The sequence below is a fragment of the Mobula birostris genome, chromosome 13, assembly GCF_030028105.1.
Source record: "Mobula birostris isolate sMobBir1 chromosome 13, sMobBir1.hap1, whole genome shotgun sequence".
Lineage (NCBI taxonomy): Eukaryota > Metazoa > Chordata > Chondrichthyes > Myliobatiformes > Myliobatidae > Mobula > Mobula birostris.
This window is the reverse complement of record NC_092382.1, coordinates 100,093,938-100,116,373: the sequence shown is the minus strand read 5'-3', so window position 1 is coordinate 100,116,373 and position 22,436 is coordinate 100,093,938. Positions and strand designations below refer to the sequence as shown.

Here is a 22,436-nt window from a genome sequence, read left to right as displayed (position 1 = left end):
TCGAAATATAACGCGCAGCTGAATTGGTTGGCAGGTATTCACTTTTGCTTCGCTTTGTTCGCTGACTTCTGGAAAATTTCGTGCTACACGCTTTCAATGTCCACTGCAAACGTCATCACTGCCAAATTGCTGGCATGATCATAGCTTGCATGACGGGAGTTATGAGGTTATTTATAGGAGGTTTCCAGTTGGACCAAAGCGATTGTTTCCGTGATGCAGTCGTATACGACGCTACCATTTACACCCCTGAAGCAACAAACATTTGGGCCGAGAGGTCACAGTCTGTAACATATATTCTACAACTCTGTTATTTGCAATTCATGAACAACACGGGAAAAGGCACTTTGGTCCACCATATACGAAATTAATCTGTCTTTCTGCTGAACGTAATCCGTACCTTCCTCCTTATATTCCTCTCTCCGCCTCCCAAAACGGTACAATGACTCTGTTTGTGACATTGAGGTTAGATCGTCGTGTCCGGGACTGAAGGGACAGCTCCCGTTGTCCTGCTGAAATTGGAATGGGGCCCGGCCTTCCGACTGACATCAGAATCGGCAAATGAATTGATCCACACACCATTCAAGCTCTAAGCTTCCGGTGTCGCAACTCGGTGACGCGTGGGTGAGGGGCGGAGCTTCATGCGTTCGCCCATGACCTGACAAGGCATTCAAAAGGTTGTTCGTTCCGATCTCCTTTCCACTTGGAGGAAACGGTCTAAGTTCAAAGATGTTCGTGTTATTGGAGCTGCTGTTCTGGTTTCACGGCAAAGGACAGTTTCAATTTGCGAACATTTTAAGGAACCAGTTCTACATTACCCTTCCTGTGCTCCGTTAATTCTTGTAATATTTGTTTCCCCATCGCTCTTCTGTGTTTCTTTCTTACTTATTCCATCGTCGCGCTCCTTTGATATTTAGTTCTCACCTCTGTCCGTCCAATTCCAATTATTTTCTTTTATTCTCTCGCTCTCTCTATTTCTTCCCCATCTCTTTCTCTACTCCTTTTATGCCTCTGCTTCCTGCATCTCTCTTTCTCCTTCTTTCCTCCCTGTCTCCATGATCCGAGTCTACCTGCCTACTGACGTCATACCCCTCTCCTCTCTTCCCCAGCCGCGAGCTCGCAAACGATCCAGCAGACGCCTCCGGTTTTTTCCGGTTCACCGGGGCAGCCGATGGCCCTGACCTGCAGCGTGGAGGGCAGCGGCACTTACTACGTGTACTGGTACCGGCAGTACCCGGGGCAGGAGCCGCAGTTCATGTTCTACAGCTACGGTGCTAACGTTAAGGATCCCGACGGGGAGGTCGATGGATTTACCCTGCAGACGACGAAAGATAACGAGGCCAAACTGGTGACCACCAGCCTGCGGGGGAATCACTCGGCCGTGTACTTTTGCGCGTGGAGTATTCACAGTGACTCGCCGCGAGGGAAGAGTTCGACAAAAACCCCAGACTGCATGTAAACGGCGTGGCAGAGGCGAGCACACGTGGCCGTGTGGCCGTGTCCTGTTTTGTTGTTTTGTTTGACAGAGGAAACGCGATGTGGATTGCAAGCAGACGGTTTGGTAACAACGAGGAGAGAGCAGGTGGCCGATCTTCCGGCAAGATGCAAGCTCTTACACCAGCCTTGTGACGTCAGCACACCCAGCACACTCCGACAAGCCCCGAACTGACACCGATTTACCGGAATGTGAGGTGGAAAAGAAACAGTGGGATTTCATTACATTGACTGTCACTTGATTCTTCAGAAAGTCCTGTCATTAATGGAACAGTTACCACTACGCCGGAGTTTATTTTTTTTGCTTGCGATTGCATTTATACTTAAAATAATCCCTGTGAATTTCGGCGTCCATCGATCCATGCTAAAGTTATTTTCTCTCAGAGGGGACGTTACGCCGCCCTGCGACCATCGTCCTTGCGAAGGGAGAAACGGCCTCCCATTCCTTATCGAGGGCACTGAGTGTAAGGTGTAAGATGATGTGCGGAACTAAAATGTTCGGTGGATTGTGCAAACGGACACCCGATCTGCGCTAATCGTTAGTTCCTAGTTTTGCGAATGATACGTCTCGTTGTGTCGTTCGCCCGGACCATCAATATTCTTTTTGAAAAGCTCACAAATAACTCTGGTGACAGTTTCTACGTCAGAGTCTGCCTTTCCCGCGCACCTGGCGCCGTCATTGCCGACGCATCTGCCCCGGGAGAGAGCTGAAGATTTAGACCAAACAAAGGAAATGAACGGGGCACTTGAGAGATGTTATAGTTCTTTCGTGAAAGGGAGTTAACAGCCAGAGAAGATTACAGGAGAGAGTGGGACTGTAGGGCGGCGACTGGGGGAGAATTGGGGAAAGCCGCCGGAACTGTAGTATGACGGTAAGCGGACGGAACAGAAGAAAGGCATGCCGGGAAGGGAAGACGATGGTGAACAGGCAGAGCCTTTGTACTCCCTCGCAACTTTACCGAAGAGAAAAACAATATGCCGCGGTACCAATTTAAACAAGGCAATCCAATGCTGACGTTGTTTTATTCGAAATTTCGCCCGATTGTTCTCATGACACCATGAAGTTCTTGCATGAAGGGGACAAACCGGCCCACGGGCATCTTGGGAAAATTTGTCTTCTTGATTCTCCGAAGTCTTCTTTGGTATTTACTGGAATGTACAGTGCAGAACAGCCCTCCCGGCCTAACTAGTCGCGTCGTCCAGCAAACACTTAACTAAGCAAAGGACAATTTATAGTGACCAATTAACCTACTAACCGCTACCTTGGTCTCTGAGAGGAAACCGGAACCCCAGGAGGTAACCCACGTGCTCGAGTTAAGGACGTAGAAACTTTTCCACACGCGAGCACACTTATTTTCTCTTTCTCCCTTTTCTCCTGCCGTCCTTCCGTTCATTCTTTCATTCTTTTGTTTGTTTATTTCTTTCATCAGCACGGGTGCTCCGCGAGTCTCTGTGCTCAGCATACTGATGACTCTTATTTAAATTTTCCAATGACAGCGTTGTTGTTGGGCAAAGCAACGGTGCTGCGAATATGCGTCTGGGAGGGAGAATGAAAATCCGGTTAAATGGTGCAACAACAACCTCTCACTGATGTCAGCATGACTAAAGGACTAATGATTGAATACAGGAGGACCAAACCGAGGTCCATGAATTTGTGGTCATGAGGGGATGTGGTTGGAGAGGGTCAGCAACTATAAATTCCTCTGCATTATCATATCAGAGGATCCGCCCGGGAACCTGCGCGTAAGTGACATTTCAAAGAGGAGCAGCAGTACCTCAACTTTTCTAGATGTTGAGCAGATTCAGCAGGACATCCGAATTTGACAAACTTATATTTTGGCATCCTGACGGCTTGCATCACGGCCAGACACGGAAACACCAATGTCCATAAACGGATACGCCGACAAATAGCGTCAGATGTCGCACAGCCCGCCACAGATCCTCCCCGCTATTGAACGCATCGACATTGGCGGCACGCAGTCGTAGTGGTTAGCACAAACGCTTTGTAGTGCAGGTGACTCAGGTTCAATTCCCGCCGCTGGCTGTGTGGAGTTTGTACGTTCTCCTGGTGACCGCGTGGGTTACCCCCGGTTGTACTGGTATCCCCCCACAGCTGAAAGAGGTACCGGTCAGAAGGTAAATTGGTCACTGTAACTTGTCCTGTAATTAGGCTGGGATTAAACCGGACCAATACCGAGGGCCGCGGCTCGAGGACCGGGTGTGCCTGCTCTCTATCTATCTATATATATCTAACTATCTATCTATCAGTATCTATTGATCTATCCATCTAACTATATCTATCTATCTTTCTATCTATCTATCTATCTATCTTTCTATCTATCTATCTATCTATCTATCTTTCTATCTATCTATCTATCTATCTATCTATCTTTCTATCTATCTATCTATCTATCTATCTTTCTATCTATCTATCTATCTTTCTATCTATCTATCTATCTATCTATCTATCTTTCTATCTATCTATCTATCTATCTATCTTTCTATCTATCTATCTATCTTTCTATCTTTCTATCTATCTATCTATCTATCTATCTTTCTATCTATCTATCTATCTATCTATCTATCTATCTATCTTTCTATCTATCTATCTATCTATCTATCTTTCTATCTATCTATCTATCTTCCTATCTTTCTATCTATCTCTCTATCTATCTATCTTTCTATCTATCTATCTATCTATCTATCTCTCTCTCTCTCTCTCTCTATCTATCTATCTGTTTATTTAGTTATTTATTGCACTTGCCCATTCTTCCTTTTTTATCTATTTATGATCATTTTTTTTGTCATTTATCCTATTACATTTATCTATCACAGACAAGGAAGGAGTTCCTGAGCCGTATACCAGGGGAACGATGGGGGTGGGGTCTGGGAGGTCTGAATGGTGAATTTCCCGTCATTCTCATTGAAAACTTACCGGTTATACGGTAAACAATGTAGAACAGCCAGCCCCTCAGGAAGCCGATGATAGAAAACGATTCGGAACCTCAGCTACGAGAAGGTTTTAAAATGCTGGTGTTATGCTGACAAGGGATTCTGCATTCATGGTTCAACAGAGCCCTCTGCAGCAATCTCGGATCATCCTCAGGCTCTGAAACGACATGCTGAAGGCCATACTCTTATTGAACTTATCCAGTAATTTGCATGCAATTTGGCGGCGAAGTCAGAACAACACATGAGAAAGCAACGGGAGATTGCAACAGTAAGTGGGTCCTCAGTGTCTGAAAACACTGGACAAATCGGCTGTCTCGGCATTATGCTGCCTGCAGTCTTTGCCGTGCCACTGTCTTGTTTTCCTTTTCTGACTGTGAACTATTAGCTTTCAACGTGAATTACATTCAGCCTCACCTGCTCTGTTGGGGTTATTGCCCGAAGCTTCCCTCGCTGTCAATCGCTGTGTAGACCCTCCAGCGCAGAAATATGTGGCCGTGTAGTTCAGCTGCAGGCGAGAGGCGCTCAGAGTGAAGGCAGCGTTACTGGGCCGGTTGGCTTTGAACCCCTCCACCTCCGAGTGCGGAGCCACGCTTTGAGCAGCCGTGGAGTAGAATAGGTTCTGCGGCTCCTTTCCCGAGTATTGTCTGTACCAGTACAGTTTATAAATGGTGCCGTCCTCTACGATGCACTGGAGCGTTACCGCCTCGCCCAGAGCCCGAGAAACAACGGAGGGGGTCTGGCGGATAATCTCCGAATTCGCATCTGGTAAGAGAAACCGGGAGGAAGAAGTTGCTCATTAAAGATTTCTGGACACAGAGATGAGATGGAGTAAAAGGGAGAGAGAAAGCTAGATTGACAGAGAACAGGGGGAGAGAGAGGAGAGAGGGAGAAGGAGACAGAGAGGAGCGGTAGACGGTGGGGAGAGAGAGAGACAGAGAGACAGAGAAAGGGAGAAAGAGAGGGAGAGAGAGAGAGAGAGGGAGAGAGAAAGAAGATGAAAAGACATGGAGACCAAGCCAAAGGAAAGAAAATGAAACGAAATGTTGCTGTGAAGATGCGTGAAATACAAAAGGAGATTAAGAGAAAGATGAATCAATAAAATAAGATGTTAAGTTTCCTTACGATGGAACAAGACCGTGAGCGGTAGTACCAGGAACATCATTCATTTGAGATTTAGAGACAGCGAGTCGAACCCGTCCTGAAGGTGAAGCTGGGAACGACGATTGCCAAAGGCTGAGGGTTAACTTACAGCACCACACCACATTGTCACTGACTGGCTCACCAACACCCCCCCCCCCGCCCCCGCGAAATAGGAAACGAAACGACAGGAAAAAAAAACAGTCCATTGAGAAATTGGGTACCACGAAAAAGTTAAACTTCCTTGTCGCCTTCATGGATCTATTAATTCTAGATATCTATTTATCTGTCTCTTAATTTCCTGTTGTCTGTATATCCATCTACCGATTTATCCACCTCTACCCGTCTTTTTGTCCATCTCTTGAGATGGTGTTTTCAATATAACGGCACACCAGCCTTTCCACCATTGAAACACGTTGCTCGGAAACAGGAAAAAACATTGCAAAGGACCTCATCATGATGAATGTTTTGTACATCGGAATTCACGGATAAACGTGAAAACTGGTGAAGGACAAGTTTCCGTGTCGACTTCATAGCTGAGTTAGTTCCAGAGAGTGATTCATCTGACTATTATCTGCCTCTGGTCTGGTGATCTATGTGCCCACCTGTACCCATCTTTCTCTCCGTCCCCTGAGATGACATCTTCGATAAAATTGCACAAACCCTATCTGAACCTTTGATGTTTCAGCTTTATTTAATCACTCATTGCGGGATAGAGGCAAATTCAGCGAGCGCGGGTGAGACATGAATCTGGTGGTCCAGAACACGCGGTTCTTGTGTGATGCAGTGACTGGGTGAGTGAACGGCAGCTGCCCAACCAGAAGTCAATATCCACACCCATGGTCTTAGAGCGCCCTCTTTTGGCTTGGAGCTGCGGTACTACTGGGCCGTGTGTGTTCAAATTCTATATGTCTCCGTTCACTGAATAAATCCATAAAGATTTTCCCACCTGTGTACCGGCCGGGATGTTGTAAACGTAGCCGCCTCTACTCCTTCTAGCAGCAACTCATTCCGTGTGTCTGACACGATCTGAGTATAAACACTTGTCCAGCAACATAATTTGTGTTTAATCTCTCCTTCCTCGGGAGACAATGATGATGCATCTTCTCTATGCTCCCGAGATCTTACAGGCCCCGGTAATGTCAAAGGCCAAGTCAATATCAATTTATTATCAAAGTATATATATTGCGATATAGTCAACCTGGAGACTCAATTAATTGCAGGCTTTTACTGGGAAAAAATGCATAACTTCGTGAATAACTATACAAAACCTAAGACTAACTGACCAACAAATATGGAAAAAGAAAATAAAAATCGTGCAAAGAGAAAAAAATTATAATCGGAAAATTACTTGCAATGTCCTTGAAAGTGAGGCTGAAGTTTGCAGAATCAGTTCAGAGTTCAGGTGAGGGAAGTTCCGCACACTCAAGTTTGTTGGCGGATCTCCAGTAGCTCGCCTGAACATGCCGACTCTAGACCGGTCCACTTATCTTTCTGCGACGCGGCAATTTCAGTGCACTTAATTGCTTTATTCGTGTATCTCTGTACGCTACAGCACTCCCTAATGTCCTGCTGTTCTCTGTGCAAGGCACCGCGGCGCCATCTTAGCATTCCGACAACTTTATGTCTTTAGAGGAAACGGGAGCACCCGATGAAAACCCACATGGTCTCGAGGTGAACGTGTTACTGACGCTGGCGTGAGTCGAACGTCTGACTGGTGGAGGCTGACGCCATTCCCTCAAGGGGAGGGATAGAGCTAAGAGCAGGAACGTTGACTGGCTAAAGGGATACAAGGCTGGAGAAGGGAGATGATCATGGCACCGGTGGCCGAGGGAGAAAGAAAGAGGGAGGGGAGCGCTAGAGGAAGATGGAGAGAAGGAGTTATTGTGAGAGGGACAGAGAGAGAAAAAAACAGAGAGACAAAAAGGAATAAAATAATAAATGATTAGCTAGACAGACAGTAAAATAACTAAAGGATGGTGCAAGAACGGGAGGAGGGGCATTAACGGAAGTTAATGAAGTCAATGTTCATGTTATCAGGTTGGAGGCTAACCAGACGGAATATAAGGTTTTGATCCTCCAGCCGGAGTGTGGTAGAGGAGGCCGTGGGCAGACATATCAGAATGGTATTTATCTATCTACCATGCTATCAGTATGTCCTTCTACCTTTCCGCCTGGCGAAGATATTATAGCGCCACTTCTGTAAAGCTAATCGTCCGGGCCGGATTACGATGGATCTGATATCGGGGCTCAGTGTACCCTGTGGCGTACAACCACTGACGGCACAGTTTGTGTGACGCGGGCGCCAGCAGCAACCGCAGAGATGGGAGCGCAGGGCACAGATGCAGTCCACAGTTCAACTGCCGTGCAACTGTCCTTCCGCTCCTCCCGCCGCACAGCACGGTTCGGTTTCCGCTCAGCACACGTTCAGAAAGCAGAGCTGCTTATAACGGAGGGGAAGTGACCTGAGGAGCAGACACGGGTGCGGATAGGGAGGGAGAGAGAGTGGGAGAGAGACAGAAGGACATTTCGAACGCATAGTGCATGACAAAGACGAAAATAAAGTCAAGATCACGAATACAGATGTATTGTCAAACATAATGCAGACATAAACAGACGGAAGGCAAACAAATACTTATCACGCAGAATAGCACAACGTCAAGGGGAAGGACCAATAGATAGAAATTGGATGGATAGATAGATCGGTAGGAATGTAGTTAGATAGATACATAGATAGATAGATAGATAAATTGATAGATAGAGAGTTTATTTTACTTTACTTTTTTGTCACAAAACAATTGATACTAGAGCGTACAATCATCAAGGCAATATTTGATTCTGCACTTCACGCCCCCTGGATTAGAAATGCATAGTAAATATTAAAATATTAAATTATAAATAATAAATTGAAATTAGAAAAGGGAAAGAACGGTAGTGCAAAATAAAAAAATACCGAGAGACATGTCCGGATATTTGGAGGGTACGGTCCAGATCCCGGTCAGGATCCGTTCAGCAGTCTTATCACAGTTGGAAAGAAGCTGTTTCCAAATCTGGCCGTACGAGTCTTCAAGCTCCTGAGCCTTCTCCCCGAGGGAAGAGGGAGAAAAAACGTGTTGGCCGGGTGGGTCGTGTCCTTGACTATCCTGGCAGCACTGCTCCGACAGCGTGCGGTGTAAAGTGAGTCCAGGACGGAAGATTGGTTTGTGTGATGTGCTGGGCCGTGTTCACGATCTTGTGAAGCTTCTTCCGGTTTTGGACAGGACAACTTCCATACCAGGTTGTGATGCACCCCAGAAGAATGGTTTCTACGGTGAATCTATAAAAATTAGTGAGGGTTTTAGGGGACAGGCCAAATTTCTTTAGCTTTCTCAGGAAGTAAAGGCAATGATGGGCCTACTAGGCAGTGGATTCTGCTTGGTTGGTCCAAGTCAGGTCATTTGTGATATTGACCCCTAGGAACTTAAAGCTTTTTACCTGTTCCACTTGCGCACCACCGATGTAAATTGGGTCATGGGGTCCGCTGCTCCTTCTGAAGTCAAAAACCAATTCCTTGGTCTTGCTGACGTTGAGGGATAGGTTATTGTGTTCACACCATGCCACCAGGTTCTTAATTTCCTCTCTGCAGATTGGAAATACGTTTCAATTAAATAAGGTAAAGTCGCTCCTTCCCTCCGATAACCTGCAGGTCAAACCCGGAGAAGATGTAGCACCCGTTCAGCCCCCGATCAGCACCTGGTGAACCATTGAAGCAGAATCGTACGTGACGTCGGTGTATATCACGTCCTACTGACGCCAGGCAGACAACCTTTGGGGTCTCCCGTCTTGTAGACCCACTGCCCAGAGGAAGGCAATGGCAAGACACTTCCGCAGATTTGCCGAGAACAATCATGGTCCTGATCGGCCACGTCGTATGGCCTGGATAGTTAGGTATCCAGATAGGTAGACGGATAAATATCGAAATCCACAGAGAAATCGAGAGTGTGGGATAGAGGTAGACAAAGAGAATGAATGAAAACAAAGTTAACCTCCACAAATCATCAGAGAACGGACGGGAGGGTTGTATGAACGAGTCCAGAATTTGAATATCGTCACTGATTGGTTCACGGAGGTGAAAGGCGTGAAGAACCAACTTATCCCCAAAGTTACGCATCGACGGACCACATTCTTGGCCAGCACTGGTTGTCCCAGAATGTGCGGTCGAGGGCGGCGGTGGCACCAGCAATAACATGTCGGGTGCATACCCTTCCCGGGTAAGGGACATCAGAACTTGTTCTACTCGTCTATTGCGCTGTACGTGCAGTTCGAGGGCAGGGCGGACGGTTTTAGGCTGAGCAGCAACCAACTCAGGCAGAAGTCCTCCGGCCTCCTTGCGAATCCGTCAGCCGTTTATTTCTGCGCTTGGCGTATGAAAGCCTTTTCGGACAGACGACGGAGGAGCTGATCAAGACCCCTCGCAGTCTCGAGGGTGAGGGTTTCCGGGGATGGACGTACCGTCGGCAAAGCAGAATTTCGCCGGCTTGTCAATCAGTGAGCGGGCAGCGTCTGTAGTCACAGGACGCAGTGTAGCGGCCAGTCAGAGAAGGGTGCCGGTGGGAATATTCATTTCGCGCTTATCTTATTTAGAAATACACCGCGGAAGAAACCTTTTCCGCCCTAAGAGCAACACAGCTGAGAAAATCAGCACCCTAACCCTGGACCAAGAACATTACGAGGTAAAATGTCCAATTCAGCTACTAACCTGCACCTGCTCGGACTGTGGTGTCACGTACCCCGTGACGGGAATAAAGAACCAGCAGAGATGGAAAACACTTTGGGAGTCCAGTATTGCTATTAACTAATAATATTTATTAGCAACTAGAACATGGAAATGCAAAAGGACCAATTCAGCTACCAACCTGCAATGCTCGGATTGTGGGAGGAAGCCGGAGCATCCTGAGCAAACACGCACCCTTCACGGGGAGGACGTGCAAACTCTGGACAGATGTCGCCTGGATGAGTTTGCTGAGTTTGGACGGGATATGGGCAGCAATCGAGCGTGGTGCTGGTGGTTCACGATTCGGGAGATAGGGGGCGCTACGGTCAGCAAAATACGGAATTGCTGTCAATCAAAGCCAGTAGCCCCGCGGAGCCGTCACTCAGAAGAGGATGGGAGCGAAAATATATACGGAAGACATCCGTGACTATCTTGGAGCGGGTGTGGCAATTCCTTCCTCTTTCTGCCCCATCACAATCGAATCGGGTAATAGATGTCACTGCGAATAGGGTATAATAAGAGATCCTTTAATTCCTCACTTCACCCAGTCATCCTTTCAAGGGCAGAGGCCGCCGACAGTTGATTATCAGATCACCCTGTCCTGGAGCAGACGTCCAATTTGTACCCAAGAGTGGCTTATCTTTAAAAATGCTTGCTCTCCCTGGAATGAGTGCTTTGGAGAATCTGTTGGCGTTTCCGTACCTCTGCGTTTGACGGGGTGGAAATGCGAGCGCCCCATGCCCAACCCTACTCCATTCCTCAGCTTTTCACGGACTCTTCACTTCAGGTGCCATGTGCTTCTCGTTACATTGGCGGTCGCACTCAAAAGTGATGATCCACCTGTGCTGAAGATCGGTGAGAAGACTGCTCATAAGGAAGGATGGAGAGAGAAGATCGGTGCGCGGATTATCTTTTCCTATTTGAATGCTTTAGTGGAGAACATGAAAGTTGTACCACCGCCCCTTCTTTCACTGATTTGCCACTACGACGCGCACGACAAATCATAGACCCACCCCACACTATGATTGACAAGAGTCGTGTTTCCTGCTATGCTGACAGTAGCGAGTACGCTGACAGTGAGAGTTTTTGTACAGCTGCCCCGTCACTCTGAGCCGCCGTGAATACTCCAGGCGCAGAAATACACGGCCGACGAATTCGCCTCCAGTTTATCGGACTTCAGGAAGATCTCGTTGGTCTGCGGTCTCACCGCCGTAAAACCGCCGACCAGTTCCTTTGGCAGCACGGATTTAGCTATCGTCGAGTAAAACATGTTCTCCGGACCCTTTCCCGGGAATTGTCGGTACCAGTACAACGCGTTACCAGCACTGGTGCTACCCTCTACTGTGCAATTCAGGGTCACCTTCTGGCCGGTGGATCCGGAGAAAGCCGGCGTCTGGAGGATGGTCACCGAGGTCGCATCTGGAAATAAGACACGGGGGGGGGAGGCAGAACGTGGTGAATGAAAACGGAGACGCCAGTCAATGAGAAAGGCGAGAAAGAGGGTGCATTGAGGGAAGCAAAGAGGGTGATGGCGGTCGGAAAATCTCTAGAAGCGATCGGAATTTAGGGACTACGATAAAGCAGGAGAGAAGCAGAGATAGAAGAAATGTATATTATTTGTCAATTTTCACTCACAGTGCAAGGCGAGAATGAATTGCAGAAACAGAAACATCCTTTAGGAAAGGTTATTTCTCCCAGTCATGATAGTGCGAGCAGCAGAGAAATAATCGATTCACTTAGCCCCGTTTGTTACTTATACCAGTCACGTAGGTGTGTTACGCAAGCAAATATTGGCCACGCCCCTTCCATGTTCCAACCCGTTTCGAGGGATGTACTCTATCATGTTGACCACGCTATACACTCGCTCTGTTGCTCTTCCCGCCTTTCCCTCTCTCTTTCTTCATGTCTCCTCGGTTTATTTAAGCTCCCAATTCTCATAACTTTCGGAAATCTCCACAGCAGGTGAAAGAAGACGGGCACACTTCACATCAATTTCGCTGAAGCCAAACGTCTCTGATAATGAGGGTCACATAATTATCCTTATGAAACATCATGGGTACCGCACAGAGAAGTCTTCGGCATTCAATCTCTCTCTTTCTTGCTCTGCCTGAGCCTCTGTCTCGGTCTCTTAGCACCTCATGCATCGCAACCGAAGAGAAAATTCACCTTTATACAATAATTTGACCCTTTTCATCCCCTTTGAAAAATCTAACATAGATTTTACCACAGTGATTTTCCGCCCTCTAGTGGGAGCAGACTGTGCCTTTACACGTCGCTCGCCCTCCGATCGAAATTTTTGGTAAAGAGGTAGAGAGAGCAGATCTGTAAGGAAAACCATATTCTTCCCCACTATTAAACCACAAGAATATGTGTCCATTCCCAGCTTTTTGCACTTACCAGGATCCAGGTTGAAAACATTTTTTCCTACAAACTTCTAATCCGTGTTACACTGATTTGCAGATATACTTGTTCTTCTCGTCCGTTGCTCTGTACTTGCAGTTCGAGGGCACGGCGGACGGTTTTAGGCCGAGCCGCAACCACTTCAGGCAGAAGTCCTCCGGTCTCCTTACGAATCCGATCGGCCGTTTACTTCTGAGATTGACGTATAACGGTTTTTCAGACAGACGACGGAGAAGATGATCAATAGCATCGTAATCTCCAGGGAGAGGGTTTCCGGGAATGGACATTCCGTCAATAAAGCAGAAATTTGCCAGTGTGTAGGTCAGTGAGCAGGCAGCGTCTGTAGTCAGACCGGCGGGAATATTCATTTTGTGTTTATTTAATTTAGAAACACAGTGCAATACAGACTCTTTCAGCCCAACGAGCCACACCGCTCGGAAAGCCAGCAATCTAACCCGAGACCAAGAACATGGCAAGGCAAAAGGACCAATTTACCGACTAATCTGCACGTGCTCGGACAGTGGGAGGAAACCGGATCACCCGGAGCAAACACGCGCCCTTCACGGGGAGAACGTACAAACTCCGGACAGATGTCGCCTGGATGACTTTGCGAAGTTTAGACGGGATCTGGAAAGGAATTGAGCGTGAGGCTGGTGGGTCACGCCTAAGGGACGTAGGGGGCGCTGCGGTCAGTAAAATAGGAATTGCTGTCAATCAAAGCCAGTCGCCGCTGCGGGGCAGTCACTCAGAAGAGGATGGGAGCGAAAATATATACGGAAGACATCCGTGACTATTTTGGAGCGGGTGTGGCAATTCCTTCCTCTTTCTGCCCCATCACAATTGAACCGGTAATGGATGTCATAGTGAATAGGGGATACTAAGAGATCCTTTAATTCCTCACTGCACCCCGTCATCCTCTCATGGGCAGAGGCCGCCGACAGCTGATCATCAGAACGCCCTGTACTGGAGCAGACGTTCAATTTTTCCCTAATGTGGCTTATCTCTAAAAATGCTTCCTCTCCCTGGGATGAGTACTTTGGAGAATCTTTTGGCGTTTCCGTACCTCTGCGTTTGACGGGGTGGAAATGCGAGACCCCATGCCCAACCCTACTCCATTCCTCAGCCTCTGAAGGACTCTTCATTTCATGTGCCATGTGTTTCTCGTCACGTTTTCGGTCGCACTCAAAAGTGACGATCCACCCGTGCGGAAGATCGGTGAGAAGACTGCTCATAAGGAATGATGGAGAGTGAAGATCGGCGCGCGGATTATCTTTTCTATTTTTGAATGGTTTAATGGAGGACATGAAAGGTTATACCACCGCCCCTCCTTTCACTGATTTGCCGCTACAGCGCGCACGACAAATCATAGGCCCAACCTACACTATGATTGACAGGAGTCGTGTTTCCTGTGTTGCTGACAACAGCGAGTACTCTGACGGCGAGGTTTTTGGTCAGCTGCCCCATAACTCTGAGCCGCCGTGAATACTCTAGGCGCAGAAATACACGGCCGACGAATTCGCCTCCAGTTTGTCGGACTTCAGGAAGATCTCGTTGGTCTGCCGTCTCACCGCCGACCAGTTCATTTGGCAGCACGGCATTAGCTATCGCCGAGTAAAACATGTTCTCCGGACTCTTTCCCGGGTATTGTCGGTACCAGTACAACATGTTACCAAAACTGGCACTACCCTCTACTCTGCAATTCAAGGTCACCTTCTGGCCGGCAGTTCCGGAGAAAGCCGGCGTCTGGAGGATGGTCACTGAGGTTGCGTCTGGAAATAAGAGACGGGGGAGGCAGAACGTGGTGAATGAAAACGGAGACGCCAGTCAATGGGAAAGGCGAGAAAGAGGGTGCATTGAGGGAAGCGAAGAGGATGATGGAGGTCGGAAAATCTCTAGAGGCGATGGGAATTTACGGGCTACGATAGAACGAGAGGAAGGCAGAGATAGAAGAAAAATAATATTTGTTAATTTTCACTCACAGTGCAATTCGAGAATGAAGTGCAGAAACAGAAACATCCTTCTTGAAGGGCTATTTGTCTCAGTCATGATAGTGCGAGCAGCAGAGAAATAATCGATTCACTTCAGCCCCGATTGTTACTAATACCAGTGACGTAGGTGTGTTGCGCAAGCAAAGATTGGCCACGCCCCTTCCATGCTCCAACCCGTTCCGCGGGGTGTGCTGAATCCGCTCGAACATGTTGACCACGCTATACACACTCTCTGTTGCTCTTCCCGCCTTTCCCTGTCTCTTTCTTCATCTCCCCTCGGTGTATTTAAGCTCCCAATTCTCTTAAATTTCTGAAAGCTACACAACAGGTGAAAGAAGACGGGAACACTTCACCTCCATTTCAATGAAGCCAATACTCTGTAATAATGAGGGCCACATGATTATCCTTATGAAACATCATGGGTTCCGTCCAGAGCAGGTGTGGACCATTCCTCTGCCTGGTGTGATCACTATGGAGAATGGTTGGCGTTCTTGTACCTCTGCGTTTTCTGTCATAGATCTGGGAGCCCCATGCGCATCTCCCCTCCATCACACAGCCCTTGGAGGACTCTTCAGTTCATGAGTTCATGTTCGATGTGTTTCTCCTCACATTATCGGTCGCACTCAAAAGTGACGAGAAAACCCGTATTAAAGATCGGCGAGAAGACTGCACATAAGGAAGGATGAGTGGGAAGATCGGTGCGCGGTTTCTCTTCACTCATCTGAATGCTTCAGTGGACGACGTGAAGACCTGTACCACCGCCCCTTCTTTCACTGATTCGCCGCTACGGCGCGCACGACTGAATGACAGACCCACCCCCACCATATGATTGGCATGAGTCGTGTTTCCTGTTTTACTGACAGCAGCGAACTCCCTGACGGTGAGAGTTTTTGTACAGCTGCCCCGTCACTCTGAGCCGCCGTGATCACTCCAGGCGCAGAAATACACGGCCGCCGGATTCCCCTCCAGTTTGTCGGACATCAGGAAGATCTTGTTGGCCTGCGGTCTCTCCGCCGTAAAACCGTCGACCAATTCATTTGGCAGCACGGAATTAGCTATCGACGAGTAAAACATATTCTCTGGACTCTTTCCCGCATATTGTCGGTACCAGTACAAGTAGTTATCAGCACTGGTACTACCCTCGACTGTGCAACGCAGGGTCACCTTCTGGCCGGCAGTTCCGGAGAAAGCCGGCATCTGGTGGATCGTCACCGAGGTCGCGCCCGGTAAAAAGAGATGGTCTTGCCTGAACGGGGAGAAGGGAAGCGGAGAAGCGGATCAGTGGGGATGACGATAAACAGGCTGCATTGAAGGAGGCAAAAAAGATAACTGAAGAAGGGGACATTTGGAGAGGAGATCAGAATTTAATGGCGGCGGCAGAGGGCAGATAGTCTGCGGACGCGAGGCCTCGTAAGTAAATAAGAAATGGCTCCTAGACGACGGGAGGGGAAAGCAAGTGGAAGGAATGTGACAGGAAGACACAAGCAGAGAATGAAAAGAAATATTTGGGAACTTTCACTCACAGCGGAAGGCGAGGACGAATTGCAGAAAAAGGAACACCTCCCGCGGAGCGCTTACTCTCTCAGTGATGAAAGTGGTGCGGGCGGCGGAGACGAATTCATTCACTTCCATCCCGTTTGTTACGTATCCCAGTGAGGTGGGTGGATTTGTGGACGTCGCGATTGGCCACGTTCCCCACCATTCAGGGTGTGTGTCCTATTCTGCACACCGAGGTTCATCTCTCCCTCCACACGCCCCACCCCCATTCACGGTCTTTTTTCAACCTTGTAAACCGCGGCCCCTCTGTTCCTCAGCATTTCCCACCATGTACGGTATGGTTGTCGAACATTTATGTCCCGTGTTTCCTCTGTTCCGGATCCATCCGGTATTCTTCGTATTCTGTGTTTCCAACAACAGACAAAAAAGACACGTGCGGGAAATTGATCTTGGGGAGTGAACATTATCGGCGCACTCAATGGTTCTGGTTCTCCCGGACCGATAATGTGTGGGAAGACCGGAAATGACAAGGAAGAATAGACTGGAAAGGTAAGTGTGCAAATTGAATTCACCCAACTTGCTTTAGAAGAGAAGGGAAATTAGAAGCAACGGTACAATATAATCGGCCCTTATTTCACTGATTGGACGCTGCTGCGCACATGACTGAATGATAGGCCCACCTCCCACCATATGATTAACAGGAGTCTTGTTCCCTGTTTTGCTGACAGCAGCGACGCTTCTGAGAGTGAGAGTTTTTGTTCAACTGCACAGCCACTCTGTTCCACCGTGAATACTCCAGGCACAGAAATACAGGGCCGACGATTTCGCCTCTAGTTTGTCAGACTTCAGGAAGATTTCGTTGGTCCTCGGTCTCTCCGCCGTAAAACCGCCGACCGATTTCTCCGGCTGCACGTATTTAACTGCGGTCGAGTGAAACAGGTATTCCGGTCCGTTTCCCGGGAATTGTCGGTACTAGTACAACCAGTCGCTAGCACTGATGCTACCCTCTACTGTGCAATTCAGGGTCACCTTCTGGCCGGGAGTTCCGGAGAAACCCGGAGTCTGGTGGATCGTCACGGACGTCGCGTCTGGAAAAAGAGACGGGGGTGAAAAATGCGGTGATTGATCAGGGAGACCCGGGTCAATAGGGAAGGGCAGAAAGATGGTGCATTGAGGGAAGGAAGGAGGAGATCTGGGGTTGGGAAAGATGGAGAGGAGGACGGAAATAGAGGCGGCAGCAGAGGTAATATAGTGCGCGGACGCGAGGTCCCGTAAATAAATTTTGAAATATTCCGAGACTACTGGAAGGTAAAGCACGTGAAGGGAATCTGAAAGGAAGAGAGGAGCATAGAAATAAAAATTAATATTGTTTGTGAACGTCACTCACAGTGGAAGGCGAGGAGAAACCGCAGAAATAAAAGCATCTTCCTTGGAGGGTTTATCCTCTCAGTGATGAAAGTGTTGTGTGCAGCACAGACGAATTCATTCACTTGTTACTAATATCACCGACGTCAGTGGACTTGCGGAAGTAGCGATCAGCCACGCCCCTTCCATGAACCTATCCGATCTCAGGGAAATGTTGTTACGCTCTACAAATTTAAGCAACCAATTCTCTCTCTCTCTCCCTCTCTCTCTCTCTCTCTCTCTCTCTCTCTCTCTCTCTCTCTCTCTCTCTCACACACACACACACATGGTGTATCTATCTATCTCTCTGCTCAACTTCTTACCTCTCCACGCCGTACATCACCCTCTTGCTGATTTTTTTATGCTCTTGCGTCTTTTCATTTTCGGAATACCAGAGATCCGGTGCGAGAAGCGGAGCAACAGTAAACCAAGTTTTTATTTAAAACGCGAATCTGTCTTAATAATAACCGAACTCCTAACCACATGTGGCATTTTAGTCCTTGTACAACTCCCGTTGTTAGCCTGTTGTATGTCGCAGAGCTCCTCTCTCAGAAAGCAGGAGAGATCCGGAGTAAACCGGGAACAGGTTGACTCTCCTATCTCGTGAAAATAAACATTTGGAATCTGTATTCTAAGCCCTCCTAGATCATAGACAAACCACGTGAAATACCCTGTGCTCTGCATGGAGCAGGTACCTATATGTCGGCCGGCACTCTCACATACGCCAAAATTTCCAAATCTGCACACGCCAGCAAATCGACTAGCAGCCCGTATACGCCGACAGCCCCAAATGCCCGCGCACCCCAAATCCGCCTGAGAAAACTATTTCTGCTAGAATTCCAAGATCCGCCAACACCCTCATATTCTGTCATCTTCTGAGATTGGTGACCATCAATATCCCTCTGTTCCTTCCACGGACGCCGTGATCTGCCATTCACGGGGTGTGTCCTACAGCTGTTCTCCACTCTCTCCCAGTTTCTTAACTATCCGTCTGTCTCTTACCCTAGGCTTCACAATCAAGGAAAGATGGAGTGGGGAGAGCTGTGGGGATCATATTCACCCATCTGAATGTTTAATAAGGGAGGAAATTAAATGCCACTGCATAATAGCTCCGCCCCTTATTTCACTGATTGGCCGCATCGGCGCAGCGCCTGTCAGCTAGACCCGCCTCCCACCCTATAATTGACAGGTGTCGTATTTCCTGTTTTGCTGACAGCACCGACCCTTTTGTCGGCGAGGTTTTTGTTCGGCTGTCCCGTCACTCTGAGCCGCCGTGAATACTCCAGGCGCAGAAATACACGGCCGAAGAATTCGCCTCCAATTTGTCGGACTTCAGGAGGAACTCGTTGCTCTTTGGTCTCTCCGCCGTAAAACCGTTGACCATTCCGTCTGGTTGGACGTACGGAGCTGTGTTCGAGTAAAACATGTTCTCCGGACCGTTTCCCGGGGATTGTCGGTACCAGTACAACACGTTATCAACACTGGTACTACCCTCTACTGTGCAACGCAGGGTCACCTTCTGGCCGGCAGTTCCCGAGAAAGCCGGCGTCTGGTGGATCATCACCGAGGTCGCGTCTGGAAAAAAGAGACGGGGGAGGCAGAACGGGGTGAATGAAAACGGAGACGTTGGCAAATGGGAAAGGGGAGGAAAAAGGGTGCATTGAGGGAAGCCAAGAGGATATTGATGTCGGGAAAGCTCGAGAGGAGATGGGAATTTACAGGCTGCGACCGAGGCCAGATCGCGTGCGGACGCGACGGCTCGTAACTAAACAAGTAACGAGTCCAAGACGAACAGTGACGGGAATGTGAAAGGAAGAGAGAAGCGGAGAAAGAAAAAAAGTAATATTTGTCAAATTTCACTCACAGTGGAAGGCGAGAATAAAGAGCAGAAACAGAAACATCCTACTTGGAGGGTTCATTCTCTCAGTCATGAAAGTGGTGCGTGCAGCAGAGAAATAATCCATTCACTTCAAACCCCTTTGGTTGCTTATATCAGTGACGTAGGTGGATTTGCGGAAGTATCGATTGGCCACGCCCTTTAGATGTTCCAACACGATTTGAGGGGTGTACCTCTTCCGCTCTACCAAGATGACTACACAGCACTCTCCCTCTTTGACGCTATCCTCGTCCATCCATCTCTCTTTCTTCATCTGGCCCCGATTATCTCACTGTCTGCAATATATTTAAGCTCCCAAGTCTTTGTAATTTCTTAAATCTGCACAACAGGTGTACACAAAACTTCATATCCTTTTCGCTGTAGCCAGGAATCTCATAATGAGTGCTATTCGGTGAACCTTATGAAACACCTTGTGTCCTTCATAGAGCAGTCTTTGGCATCCAGTCTTTCTCTTTCTTTCCCACCCCGAGCGTCGATCCCTGGCTCTTAGCAATGGTTGCCACCTAGCCGAAGATAAAATTCACTTTACAGAAAAAATGTGTCCTTTTAAATACCCTCGAAATATCTTACATAAACTTTAACGCAGTTCTTGTGCGCCCCCTAGTGGTAGCAGCCTGTGTCTTCAGACATTGCTCGATGTATTGAGGTAGACTTCATATTCACGCTGTGTATCCTACCCTTGTTATCCTATCCCTCTCCGTCTCTTCACAATCCCCATTGTCTGTCACTCTCCTATCTTCGTGCACCCAAGACTCTCTGTACCTTCACCCTCCTCACATTTCACGGTGTGTGCCCTATCCTTGTAACACTGAGGTCCCTCTGTCTCTCGACACGCCCCACCATTCATGGTCCTTTTACTACCCTGTACACCGCGGCCCCGCTGTTCCTCAACATTCGCCACCATGTACAGTATGCCTGTCGAACACTTAGGCCCCGTGTTTCCTCTGTTCCGGATTCTTCCGGTATTCATCGTATTGTGTGTTTCCAACAACAGACAAAAGTGACGCGAGCAGGAAATTGTTGTTGGGGACTGAACATTACTGGCGCACTCAGTGGTTTTGATTCTCTCGGATCGATGATGTGTGGAAAGGCCGGAAATGACAAGGAAGAATAGACTGGAAAGGTGAGTGTGCGAATTGTATTCACCCAACTGGATGCTTCAGAGGAGAAGGGAAATGAAAAGCTGCAGAACAATAGCATCGCCCCTTATTTCACTGATTGGACGCTTCGGTGCTCACCACTGAATGATAGACCCACCTCCCACCATATGATTGACAGGAGTCGTGTTTACTGTTTTGCTGACAGCAACGACCCTTCTGACAGTGACAGGTTTTGTTTAACTGCCCGTCACTCTGTTCCTCCGTGAATACTCCAGGCACGGCCGACGATTTCGCCTCTAGTTTGTGAGACTTCAGGAAGAATTCGTTGGTCTTCTGTCTCTCCACCGTACAACCGCCGACTAATTTCTCCGGCTGCACTGAATTAGCTGCGATCGAGTGAAACAGGTACTCCGGTCCGTTTCCCTGGAATTGTCGGTACCAGTACAACCAGTCGCTAGCACTGGTACTACCCTCTACTGTGCAATTCAGGGTCACCTTCTGCCCGGCAGTTCCGCAGAATCCAGGAGTCTGGTGGATCGTCACCGAGGTCGCGTCTGGAAAAAGAGACGGGGGTGGCAAAGGGCGGTGATGGAACAGGAAGACCCGGGTCAATAGGGAAGTCGAGAAAGATGGTGCATTAAGGGAAGGAAAGAGGAGAAATGAAGTTGGGAAAGATGGAGAGGAGGACAGAACGTATAGGCGGCGTCAGAGGAAAGATAGTGTGCAGACCCGGTGGGTTCGTAAATAAATTTAGCATTATTCCGAGATACTGGAAGGGAAAGCACGTGACGGGAGATAAAAAATATTATTTTTGACAATATCACTCACAGCGGAAGGCGAGCAGAAACCACAGAAATAATAGCATCTTCCTTGGAGGGTGTATTGTCTCAGTGATGAAAGTGTTGTGTGGCAGCAGAGACGAGTCCATTCACTTGTTACTGATATCAGTGACGTCGGTGAACTTGCGGAAGTAGCGATCAGCCACGCCCCTTCCATGAACCTATCCGATCTCAGGGGTGTGTTGTTACGCTCCACTAATTAAAGCAACCAATTCTCTCTCTCTGTCTGTCTCTCTCTCTCTCTCTCTTTCTCACACACACACACACACACACACACACACACACACACACACGCACACAAGCTCTGTATCTATCTACCTCTTCACGCCCTACATCTCTCCCTTGCAGATATTTAATGCTCCTTCGTTTTCGGATTTTCGGAATAGTAGAGATCTGGTGTGAGAAGAGGGGACACAATTCACCAAGCTTTTACTGAAAACGCGAATCTCTCTGAACAAACGCAGCACTCCAAACCACATGTGCCATTTTAGTCCGTTTGCAACTCCCCGTTGTTAGCCTTTTCCATATCGCAGGTCTCCTTTCTCAGAAAGCCGGAGAGATCCGGAGTGCACCGGGAACATGTTGACTCTCCTATCTCGTCAGACTAAGCATTTGGAATCTGTATTCTAAGCCCTCCCAGATCGCAGCTAAACCAGGTGAAATACCTCGTGTTTTACATAGTGCACGTCCCTATATATCGGCTGGCACGCTTTCATCTCCAAAATTTCCAAATCTGTACGCGCCAGCAAATCGGCTAACACACCTGATACGCCGACAACCCCAAATCCACGCGCGCCCGAGAATCCGCCTGACAAAACTATTTCCGCTAGAGCCCCAAGATCCGCGAACACCCTCATATTCTGTCATCTTCAGTGATTGGTGAACATCAATATCCCTCTGTTCCTTCCAAGGACGCCGTGTTCTGCCATTCGCGGTGTGTGTCCTACAGCTGTTCTCCCAGCTTTCCCCGTTTCTTTA

General features: G+C 48.2%; 2 gene segments (V, D, J or C); one reads left to right on the top strand and one right to left on the bottom strand.

Moving 5' to 3' along the window:
• The first annotated feature begins 694 nt into the window (after window positions 1-694).
• On the top strand, window positions 695-1,456 carry LOC140208081 (immunoglobulin lambda variable 1-47-like). The segment is given in 2 exon segments: window positions 695-763; window positions 1,107-1,456. Coding segments are annotated over 2 exon segments (387 nt in total).
• Window positions 1,457-11,435: 9,979 nt separating this feature from the next.
• Window positions 11,436-12,044, bottom strand: LOC140208080 (T cell receptor beta variable 30-like). The segment is given in 2 exon segments: window positions 11,436-11,752; window positions 11,969-12,044. Coding segments are annotated over 2 exon segments (354 nt in total).
• Between the last annotated feature and the right edge of the window lie 10,392 nt (window positions 12,045-22,436).